The sequence below is a fragment of the Delphinapterus leucas genome, chromosome 11, assembly GCF_059928025.1.
Source record: "Delphinapterus leucas isolate spDelLeu-1000000601 "Yukka" chromosome 11, BTC_Dleu_Yukka2, whole genome shotgun sequence".
Taxonomy (NCBI): domain Eukaryota; kingdom Metazoa; phylum Chordata; class Mammalia; order Artiodactyla; family Monodontidae; genus Delphinapterus; species Delphinapterus leucas.
The window spans coordinates 38143873-38164029 of record NC_143139.1 but is presented as its reverse complement, the minus strand read 5'-3'; the positions used below and the strand labels follow the sequence as shown (position 1 = coordinate 38164029).

The window sequence follows — 20157 nt, the reverse complement described above, 5'->3', positions numbered from 1 at the left end:
TTTTGGAAACATTGACAGCCAATCCAAAAAGGTATAATCACTGGTGGTGATGGGTAGGGGGGTGACAGACAGAACTCATTCATGGTCAGGTTTAGCCTGTAGGCCTCCTGTGTGTCCTCTGGTAGTTTCTTTCCTTTAAGAGATGACTGTTACCTGGAGAGGGACCAGGAAAGCCCTAGTGTATATAGAATTCCTTACTAAAGGCATGAATGATTCCTCTCCATGGGTACTCCTCCCATCGTGTGATAATACTTTACAATGCAGAGTGTTTCTTTCTAGAGAGTTATAATGAAATCTTTCAGTCTGATGATAAAAAATAAATCCTCCCCTTTCCTCCTTATCTTTCTCTCTCCCTCCCTCCTTCCTTCCTTCCTCCTTCCTCCTCTACTGTGTCTTCCCAGTCAGATATTTCCCTACAGATATTAGAAGGAAGGTTCGATGTAGAAAAATCAAAAGGAAACTAACAGTCAAAGAAAGGATCTCTAGCCCCCGCCCCCCCCTCAAAAAAAAGTGACATTTTTGGATTGGGCTCGGTAGGCAATGAATGACGCTTATCAGGCCGGGTCTGAAACCCTCACTGCACTGTGGGCTCTCCCGGGCTGTGAGGACCTCATGCTGTCAGAGACGGGATCACGCTCCATGTTATACTTCAAAATGTTTTCTCACAGCTTTTCCCTTTATGCCTGAGAATAGGCCTCCCTCTCCCTCTTAAATACCTGGGAAAATAATTGTAAACTAAAAACTAACATTGGTATGCAGTATAACAATTTTATAACACACTTTTTTTTTTAATCTCAGCTGATACAACATTCCTGTGTGATAGGCAAATGGGTGTAGAATCCCCTTTTGGAGGCTTGGTAAAGTAGCAATATTTAATTCTTTTCCTTCCATTCCATAAGAGAGCCATAGCCAGGGAGGATTGAAACCTGGTGTGCGGGGAGCCCCTGGCTCCCCCAGGCCTTCCCATACCTGCCGCCCTCACCCCTCACCTGGCATCCACAGGTGGGAGGGTAGGCGGGACAGCTGGTAGTCCGGAGCCCCTGACTGAGGTCTCCACCTCCCTGAAATTCCCGCTCCAGGGTGAGTGTGGTGTGGGGCACGGGGAAGGCCCTAAACCAAAGAGTGGCCCGTGGCCAGCCTCCTCTCCACGCCCACCCCGACTGCCTGTCACCCTGAGCTATTATTCCCCAAGCTGGGCAGAAAATATCTCACTCAAGAGAATTATTTTTGTCTCTGTTAAACGTCAATCCTGGATTACTGAAAAGCCTGGCTGCAGAGGTGTGTTTCAGGACAGGAGGAGTACTGGGAAAAGTGGTGAGTCGGGGAGCAAAGGGGAAGCGGTGGGTGGAGGGGTACCACCTCTTTCCCCAGGGGCTGCGATGGCCTTCTTCCCTAGAAATCTGCTCATTGGGCTGCCTGACCAGCGGCCACTCCAGCTGACCGTGTGCAGCCTGCCCAGCCAGCTGGAGTGCAGTTCACTCACAGCTCCTTTGATTGAGTGCAGGCCCTGAGCTGGTCCATCAGATTCCTTCTCCAGGGATGTTTGCCTCTGCCCGAAGGAGTGTTGAGTGAAGGGAGTGGAAATTCTGTTACCTGGTGTGGAGGTCCAGGTGGGCAGCTGGGGGGCTGCAGACAGCCAAGGAGGGAAAGAAGTTGTTGCTCTGGAGTATAGACCTCCTCCCCCTCTTAAATACCTGGGAAAATGATGGTAAACTAATAACTAACATTGGTACGGAGTATAGCAATTTTATAACACGCTTTTTTTTTTTTTTTTTTTTTGCGTTACGTGGGCCTCTCACTGTTGTGGCCTCTCCCGTTGCGGAGCACAGGCTCCGGACGCGCAGGCTCAGCGGCCATGGCTCACGGGCCCAGCCGCTCCGCGGCATGTGGGATCCTCCCGGACCGGGGCACGAACCCGCGTCCCCTGCATCGGCAGGCGGACTCTCAACCACTGCGCCACCAGGGAAGCCCTAACACGCTTTTTTTTTAAATCTCAGCGGATACAGCAATCCTGTGAGAGGATTGTTGGAGACCTGGTCTCAGCTTCTCCTGTACCCTGAGGCAGCTTTGAATGCCGCTCTGTGTGGCGAATCTGTTCCATCTTTGCCCCTGGGTACCAAAGAAAAACAAGGAAGAGGAAGATAGCCAATGGGTAGGGTTAGGGTGGAGGGTTTAGTTTGGAGAGGGTTCATGGGTTAGGACAAAGGCCACTATTTCCTACCACTTTGTGGCCCCAGGGAAGAATCCTCCAGCGGTTTGGCCTGAAACATTGAAACAAGAGGGTTATCTTCAATGATAGCTCTAAGGGGAAGGCTGTGCTTGTGTCATGTCATGGGCCAGCAGAGAGCGTGGACGTCTGGACCCAGGGTAGGGGCTGGCGTGTGCCCACACATGCAGCGGACTTCCCACACATGTCCATGGCGCAAGTTGTTCGTGACCATAGTGTGTGTGTGGTTGGGGCCCTTAGAGGGATTCCTGGCAACAGGGAAGTGACCTTGTTGACTGGGAGAGAGGAGTAAGCCGAGCGCGCTGGTGGACGCAAATGTGGGGACCGGTGGGTTCTGTGGTAAGGCAGCTCTCCCTGTGCCCGGCAACCACATCTGGCCACCCTGGACAGATTGATGCATCAAATAAGGGTTGACTGGTGACGTGCCACTGAATTGTTCACAACTTCCATCTGCCCTTGTTGAATCTTTTGTTCTTTCTTTGGGTTTTCTCTCACAAAAAGTATGTTTTCCTATTTAGCTGGGCAGGGTTTTCCAGAATTCTCTCCTCTACCTCTCCCTTCCAACTCAATTACTGATGGAATAATCCCAGGGGAAAGCATCCCCCCCCAAAGGAGAACAAGGGGTGTGCATTAGTGCAGTAGAAGAGGCCCGCTGCCTTCCTGACCTGGGGGGCCCTTTCTCCGTGAGCAGTTGGGAAGGAGGCCCATTTTTACTTCCTTCACAAATCTCAAGGTCAATTCCGGTTGGAATGGGAAGCTGAATGGAGTCTGAAAGTCTTTGGTTGCAAAATATCATTGCAGTAATTTAAAATTCCTGGTATTCAAGACTCAGTGTGTTTACGAGAAGTACACTCGGTAGAGGAAAGAATGGAATTTACTTCCGACTGAAATGAGTGTGGTCAGTTGGTTTATTCCTTTCTTGCGTCCCCTCTCTCTCTCCAGCCATATGGAGCTAGTTTCTCCGCCTCCAAAATGCTCTTTCCCTTTTGCCTCATAGCCTTTGCTCACATGGTATCACCTGCCCGGACCCCTCTTTACCCTTCTCACCACTGCCATGTTAAACTATGGTCCTTTCTGTCTCAGTTAAGGTGCAGAGAAGTGACGTCCTCTAAAGAGCCTCTCTCCCTCTCCTCCAAGACCAGGCCAGGTGCTCTCCCACGTGCTCCTGTCACACCTGTGCCTACCTGTATTGCAGTGGGGATCTGAGTTGGAGATTCCTGTTTGTCTCCCTCAGTAGACTGTAAGCTTCATGAGCGCCGGGTCTCTGGGCGGCTCACCGTGGTGTCTCTGAGTCCTAGTATACAGCATGCCACATAGTCAGTGCTTAAAACCAGGCAGGGGTCACCATCATAGATAAGGCATCAGAGGCCAGAACCAATACCCAGCACAGTGTGAGGCCAAGAAGAAATGCTGTGGCCTCCTTGGCCCTCCAGTATGGTCCCCAAGAAGAGATCTACACAGCACAGCAGGGTGGCTGGAATTCTGACCAAACAGAAGCCCTGGAAAAGCTCTATTGGGGAAATCATTCACACAGGAACTGAAGAGCAGCTTGCGGGTGTCTGCTGCTACCCTCTAAGGTAAATGGGAGCCTCCCCACTTGGCCTCATCCTGGGAAGCCTCATGAATACGTGAGAAGTGTTCACCTCTTCACTAATAATGCAGAAGAGAGACAGGATGCCTTTGGGTAAATCAGCCCCTTATGGGACTGGAGCTGTCTGGTAGAGAGTTACCCCAGCCCCACCCCTCTCAGAGGACCCTGGGATCCCTCATGGATTCTGACACAGGCCTCAGAATCTATCCTAGAATAAGTGAATGGCTTTCCAGGGCTGCCAAGAGCCAGGGTGGCTGCAGCCCTTACTGCCCCGCCCCCGGCTCCGACCCCCTGGCCTCTGCCAGCCTTTCCCATCACTCTGCCTTCCAATGCCTGCTGTGGTGGCCCTGAATGGGGCGAGGAAGTGCCGCTGCCCTGATAACCGAAAGGGGGCGCCCCCGGGCTGCTGAGCAAGGTCCCACTAAGGGGAGAACAGATGCCCTATAAGCCCTGGATGCCAGAGAAGGTAGGAAAGAGACTCACGGGGTGAGAGAGGGAAAGGACGCGCTATGAGCAGAAGCAGTGAGCAATCGGTGGCACCTTGGGAGTCACGGCCTCATCTTCCTTGTGGAGGAAAAGTCCAGATGTGTAGCCCAGCTTCTCTGCTTGTCAGGGAGAGATTAGAACCATCCGTTCTCCCTACCCCGAGCAGCCGGATTTTTAGGAGTCGCAGCCAATGGGTGGGGTCGTCCGTTTTTTCCCAGTTCGGCAGATATGTGGCTCTCTGGGCAATGTTTGTTTGGGGTGGAGCCTCGGGGATGGAGAACAGGCTTCCTGGCCTCCACGGCACCTCTCTAGGCCCTGAACTCTCCGCAGTTGTACTAACAACAGTAACCGCTCTAATAATGAGAGCAAACATATAAGCTCCAGTGTGCCGGGCCCTGTGCTGAGTGCTGCGCAGAGATCTTGGTCCCCGTGACCACCTGTGACCTGGGCACTGTCATGTCCCTATTTGTAGATGAGGACACAGGGACGGGTTCTGGGGGAAGCTGGACAGTAGTCAGGTAGCCAAGGGTGTCAGGCTGGCCGAGGTGATTGTGGAGGTGAGCAAGGGATCTGATGCCAAGGATCCCGAATATCTCGCTTGGAGTTGGCAGGACCTGGGACTTGGGTACTACCTTTCCCACAGTGCAGGAAGAGGCTGAGGGATTCAGAGATTGCATTGATCCCAGCAGGCATAAACTTGGGCCTACATGAACTTGGGCTGGGGACCAGCAGTCAGAAAGATGCTTAAGCTGGGGAGAGGGTCATGGGGCACTAAAAACTGGCCTTGGGAATCGCTTGGGAGAAAGAAGCAGCTCTCTCCTGTTGTCCTGGGGCCATTTTTTTTTTTTTTTTTTAGAAAATCAAGGAAAATCCCATTTGGCCATCAGTTGCATCAGGGATCCCAGGGGTTCAGGTGTCCCCAGAGGAGGGCTAGATCTGCTCTCCCTGTATTCTTGGTCCTCTCCCTTTGGGCTGCCTCAGTTTCTACTCCTTGGTCTCCAAGTCACTGAACAAAGAGCCTCCTTGTCCCATCAACTTCCACCTGTGGCAGATGCCCCAGGGAAGTACTCCCACCCTAGTATCCCAGGAAAGCCACCCAGAGGAGCGAGATACGCCCAGGCCAGGTGTATCCTGCCTCCCTCTAAAATAGTCCCGGACTGTCTTGAGTCCTCATCCATTTTTTCAGGCCAGAGAAGCCGGATGTGGGAGCAGAGTTGGTCAGGCAGGAGAGAGTGGGTACCCCTCACCCACCACTTTGTTTTTCTGTATTGCTCGTAAGGATGGAGTCGGTGCTGGGTGGCCTCACTGCAGGCTGCCTCAGGGCCTCCTCGTGGCCTCTCCACAACTCCCCTCCTCTGAAGAATGAAATTCGTGCCCCCTTCCGTGGCCTGTTTCTCTCCCACCTCACTCTGTTCCCCTGGGAAGCTGCTCGGGCTGGTGATGGGAGGTCTTGGGACCTGGCCAGGGTGGGGTTGGAGAAGCATCCTCCCTCCTTGTGTGGCCTTTGACAACTCGCTTCCCCTGTGGTGGCCTCAGTTTCTTCTGCTGTAAAACCAGAGAGATTGGGCTGCAGCTACAAATGGGCCAGTTCCCTATGCTTCACCGGCCACTGTCACTGCCCACGCTTTCCGGCGGGGACGGGGCATGGCCTGCCTGTTACCTGAAGAACAGTAATCAACCCAGAAATCTTGTTGACAAAGCTGAGGGCTGAGTTTCCACTGGAAAAAGGCAGCTTGCAGGAATAATTGTTGTTGATAAGAAGTGGAAATATATCTAAGTAAGCTACGTATCTCCTGTCCCACTGCCTAGAGCTTCGTGGGTTCCTGCCTCTGGGTTTTGCTCAGCTCCAGGAAGCTACCAGTACTCCCAAGAGTGACAGGACCATCTGCTAAGAAAGAGCCTTGATGAATGGCCAGTAGAGTGGGAGTCTGTAGCATGGCTTCTCTGGAGTGACCTGCTAACCCGTGACACCGTATGGGGTGTCAGTCCATGACCTTTACCAGGTTCTCAAAGGCGAGGTATATTCCCCAAGAAGTTAATTAAGAAGCGCCTTCAGGGGTGAAGTTATTCCTGAAACTGCTGGGTCATCAGCCACTTAATTTCCCATCCTTCAGTCAGTCGTTAAACAGTTTGGTCCACCTCAGGCGTGTTCTTAGAGCTGCAGTGCTGGGGGCCAGCCTCCCCTGGAAACAACTGAGCCTAAGACAGAGGCGGCAGGCTGCCTTGGCAGGACTTACTCACACTCTTCCACAGGGCCCTTTTCTTGGGCTGGAAACTTCTCTCCAGGTGAAGCCAAGAAGGCAGATGCTGTCCGCACTCACCACCTCATTCACTGCCCTTGTGGGAATCATGATCGTACCTGGGACGTTTATGAGGTCTAAATCAAAGTTAAATGTAGCCAGGCTAGCTCCCTGTGCTTCTTTTTCTAATGTGTGTGGTAGTATCACACGATGGCCCTACCAGCGCCTCCTCCAGAGACACTGTGGGAATGGCCTAGTAGATTCATCTTAGATGGCTGCGGAGGGCTGGTCTAGGACCAGTGGTTGAAAACTGAACACTGTTGAAAACTATTTCATCTGTGCATAATGAAGAACTTTCTAAGCATAGAGCCATCCAAAGAGTATGGATTACCGTGGGAGATAGTTCTCCAACAGAAAAGATATTTAAGTCCAGGCTAGAAAACTGGCTAGATCATTATAGAAGCGATTTGAGATGGTTGGAGCAGGTGGTGTTGAGTTTCCTTCCAATCTGAGATGACTGGTATCCACTGGGTTTTACTTTGGAAATTGTAGTCTTCAGAAAATAATTTCCGAATGTCCTCAGCCATGTTTAAAGTGTGTGTGTGTGTGTGTGTGTGTGTGTGTGTGTGTGTGGAGGAACTGGGGAGACAGTGGGGAAAGAAAGAATTGGGCCAAGATCTAACTCTACAGTACACTTTCCTCTTTCCTTGCCCTCATTTCCACTCTATCCCCCCTCAGCTTCTTCTGGGAAGTAATGCTGAGACTTTCCTGGAGAAAGAATGTGGGCTTATGTTGGGGATGGTGAAGAAGGAAGAAAAGGCATCACCTCAACTGGCCATGATACTGCTGTGCCTAGGTTATGCTAGGATAAAGAGACAGCAAGTAAGAAGTTGGGTAGGTCATATAGCGTTCAGCACTCTATGGGCAGAGTTGCAAGGATGATGAAATGAAAACAACAAGAAAAGGGTGTGCACACATAAGCACGTGTGCACTTGTGGCTGGCATGCTCACAGGCCCATCCGCTCCAGAGAGAGCCCAGCGTGTGGTTGATTCCATGTGGGCCAATTTTAGGAAGAAGGGGAATTTTCTCCCCCTCTGCTGGGAAATCACTTAGCTTTGCATTTCTTTCTAGAAGGAGAGGGAACTTTGAGCTAATGTCAACAATTAGAAAGCCCGTTTTGATCAGTCCAGTCCCAACCGTGCTGAGGGAGGCCCCTCTCCTGGGCTCCCAGTCCCCACAAGACCCAAAGGGGCCACACCACTCCCGCCCTTCCTGCCCCTTAGCATCTGGGGGTGAGTGGGCCTCACCTGTTACTGGGAGGGCTGGGGAGAGCGCTCAGTGAAGGAATTTCACTTCCTGAATGGTCTTAAGGCCTCATCATGATGGGAATTCAGCCTTGGAGTTGCATACTTTCAGAGCTAGAAAAGACCTTAGAAGTCAGACCTCTGTCTGCCGCTTGGTCCTCCTAGAGTCACAGCTTTACTGCCCTCAGGACTCCGAAGAGGGTCTAGTGAATGCAGCAGAGTTAAACTGAGCCCTGTAGCACACTTCGATCCTTGTCTTGCCAGGGCTCTCCCCAGGACACCCTGCAGTCCCCACCCTACAAGACTGTCCTAGGTGAGACTTTGCCTGGGGATGCCCATGCAGCAGAAGTCACTGGAAGTTGGGGTGTCTGTTGTGTGAGCTGACGGGCAGATGTGTGGGAGAGGCAGCTGTGGCTTCGATGACTGGAAGGAAACACATTATCTCCTCATTTCTTGCTAAAGCAAGGTCAGGCCTGGGGTCAGGCTCAGGCAGGGGTTTTTTTGCTTTTTTTTGTTTTTATTTTTTTTATTTTTGGCTGTGTTGGGTCTTCGTTTCTGTGTGTGGGCTTTCTCCAGCTGCGGCAAGCGGGGGCCACTCTTCATCGCGGTGCGCGGGCCTCTCATTGTCGTGGCCTCTCCCATTATGGAGCACAGTCTCCAGACACTCAGGCTCACTAGTTGTGGCTCACGGGCCTAGCCGCTCCGCGGCATGTGGGACCTTCCCGGACCAGGCCACGAACCCGTGTCCCCTGCACTGGCAGGTGGATTCTTAACCACTGCGACAGGCAGGGGTTTTGATGTAGGATGCTGACCCCGGAGGAATGGAAGCCAGGGGCTTTCTGCAGAGCTGAGCTGCTACCCCTCTGCTTCTCCGAGGCTCAATACTAGGGGTTTGGGTATTTCTAAAGCAGGGCAGGAGGGGTTGGCTCTGGGGACAGCCCCAGCAAAGGCAGTGGGATGCTCTTATACTCAGAACATGAATTGGGGGTGGGGGGTGTATGACGTGGCAAAGTGGGTGGTGTTAAGCTGGGGGTTTTTCCACTTGTTTTTTTTTCGCCCTGTGTCTTTGCCCCACTTTCCATGCACTTGGACCTACAGGCTAAATCTAGGACAATCTTTTCCTAAAAGGACCACCCAGTAGTGCAAAGTTGCATGGGGAGGAGAGGCCCATCTTTTGAATGGGGTTTTCCCAGGTAAGAGGGGTTGGCTGGCAGAAGAGAGATCCTGGCTGATTTGGGAGCCTTGGAAGGAAAAGTGCCACGACGTTCTTCCGTCATGACCTGGGGATTGCCATGTCTGCTCCTCCCTGACTTAGTGGAAGTGAAGGGTGTCCCGGGCACAGGGTGAGGAAATGACTGAGTTATCTCCCTTAGGAAAAGTAGAGCAGAGACTCGGGGCTCAGCTGCCTCGGTTCAGATCTGGGCTCCAAAGGCCATCGTCTCTGTGCCTCAGTTTCCCCATGCCTAAAATAGGGGTAATAACAGTACCCGCCCGCGAGGTTGTTGTGAGGATTAAATGAGTGAGGGTACAGGAGGAACTTGAAGCAGTGCCCGGCGTGAGTATTAGCACCTGTGCTGGTGATTATCGCTGGGATGGGTTGAGTTGGCAGGAGGCAAGGGCAGCCCTTGGCCATTGTGGGCAGCCAGCCTGTCCTCGTTTGGTCCCTGGCATCACCACTGGCCTGGCCGTGGGACCCTGGGCAAGTCTCTCAAAGTGCCCTACCTGGAGTTTGGTTTTGCCATCTGTAGAATGAGACTGCCCCTCATCTCACAGGACTGTTCGGAGGTTACGTGAGATGCCGGGTGGCACATAGTAGATACTCAAACACTTTCTCTTTAAGCTCAGGGCTGGTAGGCTACCTGGATCTCAGGTCTGACTTCTAAATATCTTAGGGGCTGAGAGCAGGAAAGCAGTAGTCCTTTCTGTACCCATTTGGTCCTTACCTCAGCCTTCCTGAGGAGCAAGCAGGGAGTCTGGGAAATTGCTAAGGCCATGGGATAGAATCTAGAAGAGCCCGGTTGGCTGGGGGGCCTTGGGCAGTACAAGCAGAGGGAGCAGAGGAGAGCCTGGCTTGGAGGAAGTGGCCACATGTCTGTACCCTGCAGGTACCCCTCCTCCACCCACGGCGCTTGGGAGTGGGCCAGCCATGTTCATGTTATCTCAGCAGGGTCCACTGACACTTTCCTCAGTTGTTCCTTGGGGGTGGGCAGTGCCTGAGGGGCTGGTAGATGGGTCAGTGGGCTGGCAGTCTTAGGACTGGGCCCAGGTCTTGGATGCTCCTTGGACTCTCCCCTTCTCTGCCTAGTCGGGCCACTAGGAGGCAGTGAAACAAAAGCTGGGGGTCTGAACCTTCCCCACATGGAGTTTGCCTGAAAGGCCTTCGCCAGGGCTCCGGGTCAGGCACCTGCATATCTATTATCTCCCCAGCCACTTCCTATTGGCGTCAGCGAAGGGAGGAAGTGTGTGTGTGTTTGTCTGTCTGGGTGGGCAAGTAGCACTGAGTGTGGGTGGAAGTGGGAAGGGTGAAATTCCACCAGCCCCACCTTGGTGACCCATCACGCCACTAAGACCCAGAGTCTGGACACTAGAGTCAGCCCACCGTCAGCCTTCGCCGAGGCCGGAGGTGTTGAGCATGTCTGGGGAAGAGCTAAAAGTGGCAGAAAACATCCTGTTTGAAAGCAGTGCGTTGCTGTATTTAACCCCTGCAGCACCTGCCCCGCCTATACCCAGTCTCCACAGACTGCAGATCCCAGACACCTGTCTTTGAAGCTATCCCAAGAGGTCAGGGCTAACCTGCACCATTCCCAGCTCCCGAGTGGCCTCTGCCATCGCCCGGGCGCCGGTCTCCTTCCCGCCCTCAGCAGCCTGCCAGGCCCCCCTCTGGCTCTGCTTTTCCGAGCATCCCTAAAACCCCGGCGTGCGTGGGGCCGTGGGAGCAGTCGCGCTCCCTTGGAAGAAGCCCTCCCTCCCTCCCAGCCCTCTCTGCTGCGCTTTCCATTTGCCCATGTGCTGGATGCCACTCCCACTCCTTCCCACTGCTCTTGCTGCCCCCGGCCTCAAGGGAGGGCTGTTCCTGGCTGCCGCTGGGCTCCCACCCCTTCAGTCCTGCCAGGAATGACACCCCCAACAGATCACTTCCGTCAAGTTTTCAGTCCCTGATCTGGGGACTAAAGCCCCTGGAAAGAGCCTCTCATCCTGCTGGATGAGCTCTCTAGTGGTGAGGTCAGCGCTGAGCTGTAAAGTGCTTCCCCTTTTTCATTTCAGGGTCCTTTTGGTTGGAAGCGTCTGTGAGCCCTCACAGAAGGGCCCTTCTGCGCTCGACTTCCCTTCCCTCCTCTGCTCCTTCAGGTGGGTGTTTCCTCCTCAGCCTCCTCCTGGCTTTCTGTTATCCGGGGGCGAGGGGAGGCGGGCATGGGCAGGCGGCGGGCAGGGGGAAGAGGAGATACTCCCTTGCCCTTGGCAAACGTGGGTCGGTCCAGTCCTGTGTCAGCAGAGTCCTCAGCATCCCGCGGCCAGAGACCTGGAGCCAGGCTGATCGGGGTGAGGCCTCAGAGGGAGGGGCTTGCAGATGCCCAGGCCAGGACCCCAGGGGGCCATCCAGCATGGTGAGGTTTCCTATCCAGCTCCCAACTCCTTTCTCTTTCCTGCCCTTCACGGTCTCTGCCTGTCACTCCTGGCACTGCCAGCTCTCAGGCCATATGTGCCTGGGACTCTTCTCCACCTCTGGACTCTTGGTCCTGGGCCCTGGCTTCTTGGTAGCAGCGCATAACCCCAAGCAGGGCTGAGTTTTCTCTCAACTCACCTGAAATTGTCCTGTTCACTCTGGGCCTCCGGCTGCCGGGTCCAGCCTTCTGTTAGGCCTAACCCAGTGCCTGGGGTCCCACCCCCGGGCCAGGAGCCTTCCTGCCATCACTGTTGCAGGAAGGCGCAGTTGCCCGGCTGTGGTGCCGTGTTGTTTCAATTCTCTTGCATCATCACATCTCCAGTGAGGCCAGATGATGCTGAATACTCGTTGGGCTGATCTGACTGATTCCCTTCCACTCTCACATTTAACTTCTCTTTTTTCCACCAAATCCACCGGATGTTTGGTCGCTGGATGACACGGACTCTGTAGCAACATCACGATGACTGGGAATTGCATCATCTCAGCTGACCTGGGGTCAAGCCACAAGCATCCTAGACAGTTTCTCTTCTTACCCCAATGGTATTGGGCCTCTGGGATCCCTGCCCACGTCTGGGTTGTGGGTGACACTCCAGGAGCCTGGAATCAGCCTGGACTTAATATGGGCTATAGGGACAGTGTTGACAAATCCAAAGGCACTCTCTTTTATTTTTAGTTGTTTTACAGTTATGCAATGTTTTATGTAGCATATAAAACAGAAAATAGAGTTTTAGTAGTAGTAATAAGAATAATAAGACACTGTATACCTACCACTCAGAGAAATGGAATATGGTTGCTGCATAAGGCCTCTGCATGCCCTCCCCAATCTTACTCCCTCAAAAGTTTCTGTTATCATTCCTTTGTTCTTTTTTTTTTAAAGTGTTTCTCTCTCTGTCTCTGCATGTGTATATATATAAACATTACCGTTTAACAAGTATCAACCTAGCTGTGATAGGGATGGGCAACAGGGTCACTATTATTACTTTAAAGTTCCCAGGAAAAGAAGAGCTGAAAGAGAAAGTTAGGGAATCCAATACATCCGTCTGTGATCAGGGCCCCTCTGCCCCTGCAGGACTGACAATACCTGTCCTTATCTGTCCAGCTTCCTTTGTTTGGCTTGAAGCTCTTGGTGAGATTTTTCTTTTTGTAAAATTAAGTATTTGTTTTGTGCACTTTGTAATTATAGTTGCTAGAAAACCTCAGTGTTTGGGCTTCTCTGGGCCTCGTTTGTAAAACAAGTGATAATAATAGTACTTGCCTCATTGGGGTGAGATGAAGATGGACTGAAATAAGACCTTACCAGGCATTGATGTGTCAAACCTCAGCTCAGATTGAGAGCCTAGTCATTGGAAAGAAGCTTGGAGCTTCCCAAGGGCCCCCGGAAGCTACCTCTCCCACTTAAGTGGGAGGACGTGGCGCCAGGGTAGGAGGGGTTAGGGTGCTTGTCTCCTCACCACTGGCTTTCTCTCTTGTTTTTCTTCTGTCTGGAGGGACCCTCCTGCCCTGGAGCCAAGGCACTTAAACCTGTAACAACCCATGTGAGGACTCAGATAAAACTGGGAGGCAGCAGGGTCTGAAACCATTTCAGGGAGGCAGGAGGGACCCCAGAAGCAGCTCTGAGCTGACAGCAGTGGGGGTCAGAGGCAGCAGGTGAAGCCAAGGCCCCAGTTTGCCCAAGGGAAGACCTGTCAGCAGCTTCCTGAGAAGGGTCTCCCAAAGCTATATATTTTGTCCCCTCTATCTCTTCCCCCCTTTCTTCAAGTGTGAAATCCATCTCTAGATAATGCCTATTAATACAAGCCATCTCTGAAAACAAAATTAGTTCACTGTATACGACTCACATTACTCAGAAGGACGTTCAGAACAATATGTTGACTTGATATTGAAAAAAAAGAGAGAGAAAAAGAGTGATGAATTTGGCACCAGGACCGCAGGAGCACAAGTCCCGTCCGTCCTGAGCTGCAGGGCGGCGAGGACCTGACACGATAGGGTCTGATTTGGGCATGTAGTCTATCCTCTTCCCCTCGCCCTGAAGGAAAGAGGGGCTGAGGGTTTCCCTCTGCGTTGGAGGCTGTTGGAGGGCCCTCGTCCCTCCTGGAGGGGACACTAGGCAAGAGAGGCCTCTGACCTGCGGCAGGTCCGCTGCTAAGGTGGAGCTGAGGCCAGCGTATGTTCATTCGCATAATCCTTCCTCACACCCGGTGAAGAAAAACACATTCTTCAGATGAGGACAGTGGGGTGCAGAGAGGCTGAACATCTCTCCCAAAGTAGCCCAGCCTGTAGGCAGCAGGCGCAGCCTCTGCTCCCTGGCACCTTGGTTCCAGGCCACGCCGTGAGCATCACTGCAGCGCCCCTCCACAGGTTTGCTCCGAACTGGGTTAGGAGCCCACCTTCTGCTCGAGGCCAGCGCAGTGTCAGGAGGGTGAGCTGGGGACCAAGAGCCACGAAGGGAGGGCACCAAAGAATCCTGCTCCGGCCTGGGCCCCGGGGAGCTGCCCAGCTTTGCTGAGCTCCTGGCAGAAGGGCCGCCAGCCGGCCCTGGCACTGTCTCACCCCTGCCTGCTGTCCTTGCAGGGATGGAGGCAATGGCAGCCGGCGCTTCCTTACCTGACCCCGGTGACTTCGACCGGCACGTGCCCCGGATCTGCGGTGTGTGCGGAGACCGAGCCACCGGCTTCCATTTCAACGCTATGACCTGCGAAGGCTGCAAAGGCTTCTTCAGGTAAGTCCTCCCCAAGGGCGACGGGGAGGAGAGCAACGGGGTTTCCCAGGAAGAGACCCTGCGTTTTCCACGTCTCCTTCCCTACCAGGCCTGGGAACACGCCAGCTCTCACAGCCCCCGGGGGCGATAGGGTCTTGAGGCTGTCTTCTTCCTCCTCTGCCCTCAGCTCCAGCTCGTCCTCTGACCCCCTCTGAAACTGCTTTCCTGAGGTGGCATGTAGGTCCCCATCCTTCCATTACCCCTTGACCCGCAGCCCCCTGCACCGACCCACATGTCTGTCCTCCCGGACCAAACCTCCTATCAGTTGATGATCACAGCTTCCTAATCCAAGAGGCCGGCATGGCCTCGGGGAGGCCCAAGAACTTGGCCTCAGAGCTTGCCCTCTCCCCACCCCCCATCCAAATCAAACCATTCCCTGGAACAAGGGAAACTGCATCCCTGATTGGACCTCCATAGTTGATCTGTGCCCAGATCTGCATCCACGGCTTGCTTGTCCCAGGTTGGAAAGCCAACCTTAGGAAGCACAGGCATTCCTGTTTGGTCAGGGCCAGCTTCTCTATGAGCAGCCTTCTCTCTTCTCATGTGAGCCCAGCATTACCAGTGTAAACAGTGTGGGAAAGTACTAGAAAGGCTAGACAAAGGCTGTTCCCATCCGGAACCAGCGAGGGAGCATAGGGAAGTGATGAATTACAGGATGGGATTGTGAACCATGAGAAATTGGCATTTGGCATATTTTGGAGAGAGAGAGAGAGAGGGAGAGAGAAGCCTGCAAGAAGGTGGCCAACAAAGAGCTTCTGTATAATGGCCTTGTTGGAGGTGAGTAAAACTAAGGGCAAGACTTTAGCCATCAGAGAGAGGAAAGAGTCAATCAGGTCCAGAACAAGGACTCCCATTTCCCTGAACGGGCATCGAGGGCAGAGTGAATCAGAGGCCTCAGGATGTCTGCGGTGCTCTCCTCCAGCTCGGGGACCCCTGGGCTCTATATATACAGGCTCCCGACTCACCCGCCCTCTGTCTCGGGAGCTGGCAGGCCTGGAGTTTCACTGCCTTGAGCAACCGCTGGGCCACGGGCAGGGCTCCTGTGGGTGCTAACTGCCTGTGTGGCCTGGCACTGGTTGCCTACTCAGCTCGGGAACCAGACGGGCAGCGTCGCCGGTTCCAGGTCCTGTTGCCACGTCTCTTGTTCCTCTGGCCTGAAGCCCGTGCTTTCTGCAGGGTGGGCCTTCCCAAGCCCAGGCCTCGTGTCCCAGGTGCCACCTGGACCCTTTGCTGCTCGGGCCTGGGGATGGGGGAGCTGCCTTCAGAGTGAAAATGGAGAAGGGGTCTGGGTGCTCGCTTCAGGGCCTGTTTCGCATCTTAAAACCAGGCAGAAATGTGCGGGCTATAGTGCTACCGTGCCGTTAATTAACTGTCTGTCTTTGCTCAAATCTCTCGACTTCTCTATGTTTCAGTTACCCCGACCCCTCTAGGATATAGAATAAACTGAGGATTAATGAAATAACATATACAAAGGTGTTTTGAGAAACAAAGCACAATAGAAATATATACATATTTGAGCCTGATGGGTCAATACTGATGTCCTTTGTGGAACCTTGCCCTAATAAACAAAAGCCTCTCCAACCATCCACCTTCCTTTCATTTTCTCTTTCACACACTGCCTCCCAGATTTTAATGAGCATCTGTGATCTGAGCATTGGACTAGGAGCTAGGGACATGGAGACCCAGACAAAGGTCATATCTCATCAATCTGTAACCCAAACGTCTCCAGCTGCACTCAGGGCTGTTTGGTTGATTCATGGACCCCACCCCAAATCCCCTCTCTTTCCAGGTCACCACCCACTGGGGTTCTGCTCTGAGAGATGGGACTCTTAGGTGGCTGCTTATTGGATTATGACATGTGGGAGTTCCTCACTAGAGTAGCTCCGACCCCTGTGCACCTGGGCTTGCTGCCCTCAGACACACCACTAGGGGGTGAATCCTTGGGACAGACCCATTAGGCATCCGGGTGGAGGGAGGACAGTCTCCCTCATGTCCAGAGCCGGGTGTGGGAGATGCCAAAAGGACAGGGACGGCAGGTTTGCACCTCCAGGGCACCACGGACCAACAGTGTGGCTTGCTGCACGTGGGCACATTATGCCACCGTAACCCAGCCTTAGCCCCTCTCTCTGAGATGCCTCAGAGTTCTGCTGCTGGCTGCTGGCCACAACCCCCACCTGCAAGGCCTGGCATTACCGGCAGCAGGCTGCTTTTATCTTGTTACCCTGTCCTCGGTCTACCTTATATCTTTACTATCTCTGCCTTGATGACTGAGCCAGGCTGCACTTTCTGAAAAGCCAACATCTCTGTTGTTTGGCTTGAATTTTGTTTTATAAATACACACACAAACGCACACACGCATGCACGCACCGTTGATCTTCACTGTTTGTGGAGTCTGTATCTGCAAATTTGACTACCTGCTAAAATTTACTTGTAATCCCCAAACCAATACTTGCAGCACTTCTGTGCTCATTTGTGGACACGTGCAGAGTGGAGAAAACTTCGAGTCTCCCGATGCACACGTTCCCAGCTGAGGCTACGCAAGACATCCTGCCTCTGCTTCGGCTCTCATGCTATAAACAAGTGTCTTTTTCTTGGTCTATTTAGTGCCACCCTTTTTGCATTTTTGTACCTGATGGTGATTTCACTGTTCAAGATGGCACCCAAGCCTGGTGCTGAAATTCTATCAAGTGTTCCTAAGCACAGGAAAGCTACAAGTTGCCTTACAGAGAAAAGACGTGTTAGACAAGCTTTGTTCAGATGTGGGCTATAGTGCTGTTGGCTGTGAGTTCAATGTTAATGAATCAACAATATGTATTAAATGAGGTGCCTTTAAACAGATAACACACATGAAACAAAGTTATGTACTGATGGATTGATGAAAACGTTGTGACCAGAAGCTCTCAGGAACCTAACCTGTATTCTCTTAGGAGCGATGGTTCAATATTTGCTGATGGTTCAATATTTGCTTGATAGAACGTAACTACCTCAAATAACAAGAATAGACTGTCTATATGTAATGTCTTCTCTTCTTTTCCCCGCTCCTTCCCCTACTTCTCCTCCTTTGCTTCATACAAATTCTGTTTGATATTCTTCCACTTCAGTCTATTTCAAATAGTTGTTCGAGAATTCCATTGTCACTTATATCTGTTTGTGAAATCCTGATCCTGGGAAGGAAGGCCTCTGTCAGTGGGAGGTACTTCTCTGTGTCGGGTACCACATCCTTGAGAACACAAAGATAACACAAGTCCTTGCTCTCAAGGAGCTCACTCAACCCTACGGTAGCAGTTCTCAAGGCAAGAGCATTACTCTGGTGTTGAGTCACTGGCTATTTTCTAAGCCCTGGGGTATAAGCCCATTTGACCATTTAGTGTTTGATTGACTTTTAAGTCAAGCTAAACCGCTCTAGAAGCTAGAGCTCTGGTCATCCCAGGAGGTCCAAGACTCATAATCAAACCGCAGTGTGATTATGGAGGTTGGTCAGTTCTATTGATCCATGGTCAGACATTAAAGACTATTGCCGGCCAATTCCTCACACACACATATATATAGTGATGATCTGTGGATGTGGATGAATCTCTGATCATGAATGGCTTTGTCCAGATTTTGATATAAGGGAAAGGTGTAAAGGACAGAGAAGAAAAATCAGAAAGACCCTTTTGATCAAGAGAAGGAAGAATACTGGTGACGTTTAAGAGGTGGACTTGGAAGGCAAGGTTGAGAAACAGATCACTGCTTGCCTCTGTACGTCGTCTCCCTCCTCCTCATTAGGACACCGTGAAGCTGACATGTGCAGCAAGTACCAAGCCAACAAAGACAGTGTGGAGAAATGCCTTCTTGTTCGTGAGCCCCAAGGTTCTCAGGGACCTTGTTAATGACGGGCCTTGGGGAGCACAGGCTGGTGACGATCCAGGAACATGAGGAGTGTTCTGGCTTTCAGGAAGTTCATCCTGACAATATTTGCAGGAGCTGTGCTGTGAAGGGAGCAGAGCAACGGGGCAGGTGTCCAGTGACTCAAAGTGCTAAAAGGCAGTAGAGTAAATAGAGAGGGGAGGGGTGGTCGCTTGGGGCATTCTGTGGGCACAAGTGAATGAGTCACCAAGAGGTTGGTGATGCTGGAGAGAACTTTGTCCAGGCCAGCTTGGCATCTGGCCTCTCTCCATAGCTGCTCAAAGATGTGAACGGAAGAGAATGAGGGGGTCAGCTATGGATCAGCTAAGAGTGATGTTTGGAAGTTTCGGGGGACGAGGCCAGAGTAGTTGGAGAGGGAACGCCACTGGAGGTGTCAAGAAAGGCAGCTGGGCTTCCCTGGTGGCGCAGTGGTTGGGAGTCTGCCTGCCGATGTAGGGGACACGGGTTCGTGCCCCGGTCCGGGAAGATCCCACATGCCGCGGAGCGACTGCGCCCATGAGCCATGGCCGCTGAGCCTGCGCGTCCGGAGCCTGTGCTCCGCAGCGGGAGAGGCCACGGCAGTGAGAGGCCCGCGTACCGCAAAAAAAAAAAAAAGAAAGGCAGCTACGTGGACATGAGGAAGAGGGTACATCTCTTTCTGGTCAGTGTTTTATTTCCTTAGGAAGCCAGCACTCTCCTCAGGGCTCACTGGTGTGAATTCCCTCTCGACACACACTGGGAATCCTCTCCGTGCGATGGCAGTAGAGGTGCCAGTGGAGAGGATGGCCATATGTTATCCCCTACTTCCAACCCGCCCATCTCATATCCTGCCTCTATCCCAGTGGCTTCTCTGTCCTATAGAAGTCCTTCAAACAGCCCCTGCTTCCTGCTCGTGGACTTTGGAGGGCATACTTTTGACGGCTGCTCTGGCTTGGATTGAGATATGGTGGATTCATGATAAGGACCATATTATGTAAGAACACCAGAGGCTTTGGAATCAAACAGATCTTGATTCTAATCTCAGCTTTTACACTTTTTAGCTGCGTGACATTAAGCAAATTATTTAACTTTCCATTGCCTTTTTGTACCACCTGTAAAATAGGGATAATACCTATCCTAATAGGTTGTTGAGAGCATTGGAGAGAATATGTAAAGTACTGGCAGAGAAGGCGCTCAATAAGTGGTACCTATTATCACTGTCCCTTTGTAGTGTCTGAGTTTCTGAGAACAGACAGTCCCTTCCTCTCCTCCATCATGGAACCTGGAACATGTGTGACTTTGTGTGTCAGCAAGGGTCTCTGATTAAAGGTCCCCAAACAGGAGTTAAATATCAGGTATGAGAAAGAAAGGGCTGGTCCGGGGGCTCTAGAGACCTTCACGTCAGTCAAGGACTCTGTGAGACCTGGTTGGTGCTCAGAGAAACTGGACATTGCTCGCTGTAACTCACACAAAGTCTGTGGGTCTAGACATCAGGTGCAACAATACATGAGGCAAAGCAACGGTACGTTTCGAGTTTCTCTGCCTGCAGACCCCCACACCAGGCACTCCAGGCGTTGGTGTGAGATGTGCTCTTTGCTTCCAGGGTCTCGGATTCTCACTGCTTTCTTCAGCCACCCTTCAGCTCCCACTGCCCCTCCCTGCCAGCTTCTCTCCCTTCCCTTTATTTAGTGCTTACTTTGTACCAGGTCCCGCTTCCTTTATTTAATCCTTACAGCAACCCGCTCTGTAGGGTTGTTTCCATTTTACAGATGTGGAAACTGAGGCATGGGCATGGGGAGATTAAGTAACTTACGCAAGGTTGTACATTAGAGTTTAAACCCAAACAGATCCATCTAACCAAAGTCTGTGTTTCATTTAAATTTTTAAAATAGCTATAAAGGGTGGGATTTTTGTTTTTGTTTTTTGTCTGGTTAAGTAATGCCTGTGAATGGTTTTTTTTTAAAAAAGATGTAGACAGTTCAAAAGGGAACATAAGTGAAAAATAAGTCTCCTTCTCAA

At 52.1% G+C, this 20157-nt stretch overlaps 1 protein-coding gene across 1 annotated transcript in view; it reads left to right on the top strand.

Annotated features, from left to right (window-relative positions):
- The window catches only part of VDR (vitamin D receptor), a 50288-nt gene that overhangs the window by 4941 nt on the left and 25190 nt on the right, over positions 1-20157 (top strand). The window contains exons 2-3 of the mRNA XM_022572348.3: positions 11114-11197; positions 14085-14232. Coding sequence (XP_022428056.1) covers positions 11114-11197; positions 14085-14232 — 232 coding nt within the window. The remainder of the gene's footprint in view (positions 1-11113; positions 11198-14084; positions 14233-20157) is intronic.